Source organism: Bidens hawaiensis, unplaced genomic scaffold (genome assembly GCF_021521415.1).
Source record: "Bidens hawaiensis isolate Kalapana, Puna unplaced genomic scaffold, B.hawaiensis_p1.1 tig00029908_1, whole genome shotgun sequence".
Classification (NCBI taxonomy): Eukaryota; Viridiplantae; Streptophyta; class Magnoliopsida; order Asterales; family Asteraceae; genus Bidens; species Bidens hawaiensis.
The window spans coordinates 21,870-27,927 of NW_027505166.1; the positions used below are offsets into that span (position 1 = coordinate 21,870).

The 6,058-nt window shown below is 39.1% G+C and overlaps 1 protein-coding gene across 1 annotated transcript; it reads right to left on the reverse strand.

The window, feature by feature from the left end:
- Window positions 1-1,322: 1,322 nt before the first annotated feature.
- Window positions 1,323-1,946, reverse strand: LOC143611185 (histone H3.2-like). Its single transcript, XM_077085451.1, has one exon. The coding sequence runs from the start codon at window positions 1,764-1,766 to the stop codon at window positions 1,356-1,358; it is 411 nt and encodes a 136-aa protein (XP_076941566.1). The 5' UTR covers window positions 1,767-1,946; the 3' UTR covers window positions 1,323-1,355.
- Window positions 1,947-6,058: the final 4,112 nt, after the last annotated feature.

The window sequence follows — 6,058 nt, forward strand, 5'->3', positions numbered from 1 at the left end:
AGAGACGTGACGTCCTTACGCGCAGTACGCAAGCTGGTCCCGCAGGAAATGCCTCCCAATGGTGAAGGACTCCGCCTGTCCCCGCAGCCTCGGATACAAGCCATTAGGGAAGGCCACCCGCGCAGCATGGCTACACGCACAAGGCACTTAGCTCTCGATCATTCAGTGTCACCTGAAGGAATGAGCCAAGCCGGGAGCAATCCCGCACAGAGGCGGGAGGGGGAATACTCCCGCCCAAATAAGCCAGTCCGTATACTGAAGGATCTTTTACTGTACCTGACGAGGTATGGGCGAAAGATCTGATCAGAGATACGACAGCTCACTGATACAGTATGGCGAGCAGCATGTTCCTGTACTGTATCACTATTAGCCGCTGCCTACTCACCAACTACTGTCATATACCACGTGCATAGCCGGCAGTTGGTGGAAAGGGAATAGTACACAGCAGGCCTGGTCACTATCAGCCGCTGCCTACCCACCAACTACCAGCAGGGCACGTGCGTAGGCTACTGTTGATGAACAGGAACACTGTAGCAGCCGGTCATACCTCCTTGGAAACCTACCTTCGGCTATAAATACCCCAAATTGTATGATCATCTCAACATTACATTATCACATTATCATCATAATATACCTGATATCTGCTCTAGCAATCTCTTAATATATTTTTATATTTAAAGAGCAATCTAGTCTGATTCTCAAGCCGGAGGGTGGTCACAAGGAGGAACCCCCCCCTTCTCAGTGACGAGCTCACGGTGTCTGTTTTGCAGGTTATCAGAAGAACCATCTTCCAAGGGTCTAACCCTTCGTGGGAAACATCTATCTAACCCCAGGTTACCAGTAATCTGCCCGGGGACCGGTTAGTGTTTCTTCAGCGATTCAATCTAGCTTTATTTGGTCCAAGTTTTAGAGTAAAATGTCAAAAGCATGCTTGAGGTTTGGTAACTAAATACATGCTGTTCATTCCAAATACCTAATGTTATTGTTGGTTTCCTAATCATTTAATTATCATCAATTAATTTCAACTAATCCAGCTATCTAAACGCATGTAACCCAAACGAAACAAATATTTACAGGCCTCAAAAGTATTAAAACCAAATCAACATTCTTATTTGTTTTTCATTTTCCCCAACACTTATGATAATAATTTAGTCAATCAGAAAAGATAGAAACTTGAAGCAATAGAAAAACTGCTTAAGTCACAACCAATTTGGTTCAAATTTAGGCAAAAACTTAAAACAGAATATAGCTTGATTTCATTTCCATTAGAACAGTTACAGTCATCGGATCATCACCATACAATTATTAACCACCACAATCATCACTAACAAACCCTAATTACCATATCCTCCAAATTAAGCTCTTTCGCCTCTAATCCTCCTAGCCAACTGCATATCCTTGGGCATAATCGTAACCCTCTTCGCATGAATCGCACACAAATTCGTATCCTCAAACAACCCAACAAGGTACGCCTCAGACGCCTCCTGCAACGCCGCCACCGCGCTGCTCTGAAACCTCAAATCCGTCTTGAAATCCTGAGCAATCTCTCTCACCAGCCTCTGAAACGGAAGCTTACGGATCAAAAGCTCAGTACTCTTCTGGTACTTCCTGATCTCCCTCAACGCCACCGTTCCTGGCCTGAACCTGTGCGGCTTCTTCACGCCGCCGGTCGCCGGAGCTGACTTCCGGGCGGCTTTGGTTGCCAGTTGCTTCCTTGGGGCCTTGCCGCCGGTGGATTTGCGAGCGGTTTGCTTGGTTCTTGCCATTGCGATAAGGGTTTGTGAAGTGGGTTTGATTGATTGGTGTGTGAATTTGGGTGTGGAAGATGGTGGTATTTATTGGGTTTTTTTTGGAGATTCGAAAATTTTGGGTGAATGGTGAAAAGGTGGCGCGGGTTAATGTAGGCCGTTGGATTTGTGATTGTTTGAATGGACGGTGGAGATTGGATTTTAGGGACGAGTGCGGATCGTGATCCGTGTGGTTTTAAAGCGTCCTGTTGAAAGAAGACTGAGTGAGTTACAGTTTTAGTGCCTTGTGTTTATATGATTTTTTAGTTGAGGTTCTTTGTTTTTTTAATTGACGGGAATTGTAATTAACTATTTAATGTTTATGAATCTTACGGGTTATGTACCTTGGTCCTAACCCTGTTAATGGATACTTTGTGAATTTAACACATTTATTTAAAAATAACTTACTTTAAGGGGGTGTTTGGGATTCCTTATTTTACCTCCTTATAGCTTATAACTTATAGGTTATGAGTTAAAAGGTGTTTGAGAAAGTTAAAGACTATTAGTGTATAAGTTATAAGTTATAACTCTGTGTGACCTTGGCCTCAAAATTGTTTTGCGAATCAAACCATAGAGAGAGAAATCAAAATGGATATGGAAATGAGAGGTATAACTGACCACCGTCGTCATCATTCACCTTCTTTGGTCAAGCATCACCATCATGGTTCACTTTCTTTGGTCAACCACCACCATCACCAGCACCTGAAAACCATGACAAACCATAATAATATGGCAAATCATCATAAACTGGCAAACCACCATAATATGTTCAAACCTCGAAAGGAGACAACGGTTCAATGGATTTAAGTATCACTCATGATAGTGATTGAGTTCAGATTGCCAGTCTATAATGTTCTTCAAATCCCCAACTTTTTGTCCGGTTAATAAAATAGACCAAACTAAGGCCGTAAAGTCTTGCAAAAGTGACAATGATGCCACTATTTAGTTTCATGTGCTTGTTTATAACCATCTAATGACAAAAGGATGCACAAATAATTCTTGGTTTACACCTAGAACACCCACTAAGAGTATTATTGCAATATTTATAGAACATGAATAACGTCCCATACAAAGTTAATAATGTTTACCATGGTTGTAAAGGTTTACTTAACTATATAGCACAAAACATATCAACAATTAGGAATGAGATCGGTGCAATAATCAAACCTGATTGTGCATGTACCGAAAATCAACAAATATGAGTACTAATACCCGTACCAGATTTATTGGTATGGTACGGGTGTTAGGTATCGAAGCACGCACACGAAAACAATAACCGAAGTACATGTACGGCCGGGACTAAACATGTCTGGCTGTTTAGTAGCTCTGATGGATCTCCTGGCCCAATTGTCAGGTTGTTGTGGAGGCTGATCATCTTTAGACTCTGAACTCCCACTATATAAAGACCCACTAGTTCTTCAACTCTTCTGTCATTATTATCAAACTCAGGATCTGAATCAACTTCAGGACCTATTACTGATTCCGTAACTGGTTCTTTTCTCTTACTTGTGGTTTCAAACTCAACCTCTTCTGCCTGAACGTATGAGTTGACTGACTTTTGGTCTTTGTACAGCTCTGCTTCATTAAATTCGACGTGCTTGTTTCCGACTACCTTTCTGCTTTCAAAATCACAAAAGCATGTAGCCATTTTTTCTTACCCGAAACCAATGAGTGTGTACTTCTTCGCTTTAGCATCTAACTTGTCACCTTCTGAAATCCTCACTTAGTATCAAGTCACGAACCTTACTGAACGTGAGAGCGCCAAATTCAACTAACCCAGTAACTGCAATGATTATTCCTAACCAGCTGTCAAGTAACGAGGATAAAAGTAGGCACACTTGCAATTTATCATCTAACTTGAAATTAATAGTAGACAAGTGAGAATTAAACATGTTAATATGAGCAGTAACTAAACTTCCCTTTGCGGGTGTTAACTAACTCTCGTATTAGGAACACTTTATTGGTAGCATATGGCTTCTCGTACATGTTTGACAATGCTTCTATAATCCTATGCGACGTGGTTTGTTCTAGGATGTTGTACACAACATTCATAGATAGAGTAAGCCAGATTGTTGACATGGCCTTCTTGTTAAGTGTGTGTTATCGGTGCAGGAGTCCCTAGAGCCGAATCCAAATCCTTTTGTACTAACAGATCCGTGATTTGCATATTCCACCATCCAAAATTCTGCCAATCAAATACCACAACTCTGGTGTTCCCGTCTTCATCCATTACTTCTGTTTTATGGACATATTAGAACCAACAACAGCAGTAGTTTGGCCCTTAGACTAATAAGCAGCAACTACCTTCTATGGAGCTGGGATGGTTGCGATCAACTGCAGCAGATCTGGGTTATCTTCTAGCAAAACCCTAGCATTCGGCTAGGATCGGTTTTAGGGTGGTTTACGGCAGGGTCGGTGTTATTCGATGATCAAGAGTCTGGCTCTAATACTAGTTGTTAGGTATCGAAGCACACACACGAAAACAATAATCAAAGAACAAAGAGACACGAGAGATTTACTTGGTTCGATCAAACTGGCCTACGTTGTAACAACTCGGTTTCGCCCACTTAATATTTTTGTATTCATTACCCGACCTGTTTATTGTTCGGGAAATTTTATCAACATATCGCGTCTATTGAGTTATCATTTTTATCATTATTAATTGTTTATTTATATTTAATTCATATATGTACTATTTACACCTTAGACCAAACTTCAATCCTATTTCGTATCAACACCCAAACTACATGGACCAATATGCAAATTTAGTTAAATATTATATTATGTTATAACCAAACCCAAACCAAGACCCGTTTACCCATATCCATGCCCCAAACCCGCAACCCGGATACCCGTTTATGTTTCTTGAAGCTCAAGTCTTGCCTCAATCTTGGAATCAAATCGTTAATCATATTACACCTTCCATTTTTGGCCTCACGACGTGTTTAATTAAGAAACAAAATCAAAATCCTTTGTGTTTAGCCTAATAAACGAACCCGTCAATATCGAATGGGTGTTATACGATTTCAGATCTTATTAATGCAATTAAACCCTGGAACACCATCTTCTGGCCATCTTGAATCAAAACCAGGGGCGGACCTACATAGGTCCCATCGGGGTCCCGGGACACCAATGTTTTTTAAAAAATACTTAGAGACGGTATACTAAATTTTGTAAGGACCCCATAAAAATTAATACTTGGAACCCATACTATTAAGGCTAAACTAGTATAGTGGAAATTCCCTTGTTTTTTCTTTGAGAGGTTGCAGGTTCAAGCCTCTCCATACTCAGTTTTTGTTGTTTTTTTATATCCTAGTCAATATTAGTTATTTAGTTAGGGTATTTGTGTTTTTTTTAGTTTCTCTCATATAGTCATTATCACAATCCAACATATATAATAACAACATGGGTTTTACATATTCTTTTATTAATTATCTTATTATGTAAGACCATATATATATATATATATATATATAGCTTATGTTTATGTTTTTCGAGTATGAATAAAAATGAATTAAAAATGTATGTTCTATCTAGTTTCTAATCTAGATTCTTTCTACTTACTCGTTTCCAATGACACCATATTTCCGTGTTTTATTATGTTACTCGTCTCGACCCGACCCGAATAACGACCGACCTGAAAATTTTGTAAACCGAAAAAGTTGGGACCCCGTTGACAAAAAATCCTGGGTCCGCCACTGATCAAAACCCTAAACTTAATTTCATTAAAAACGACTGTATATATCAAATCGATCACCGCTTTGGGCCGCAATACTGGTTCGTTGTTCATCGCCAATTACACGTTGTCTAAGGTAATTTGTATGTGTTTATGATTCGTCGTTTATCCAATAACAAAAACCCGAACGTTAATTTAACCAACATATAACAGATTTAACAATTGTCATCTTTAGGGTTTGTATGAGTATGGATGAACTGCTAATTGTATACAATATATCATTCTCATCTTTTAATCATCTGATCATCTAGCGCAGCTGGTTGCGTTGTGTACGCTAAACCTGGAGCTGTTGGTCCACCCGGGTTCGATTTCCAGCAGCCCCGATCTTATCTTTTTTATGTTTTTAGGCCTTTTAATGATTTATAATTATTAATAAATATTATATAAACATTATTTTATCAAAACCGACATATTTGAGTTTACGGTTCTTGTAAATTAATCTCGTTTCAAGCTTTCGTATATGTATGTATATATATATATTATATTTATTTTAATCGATAATATAATAAACACATTAAAATACTTTAAATAAAAC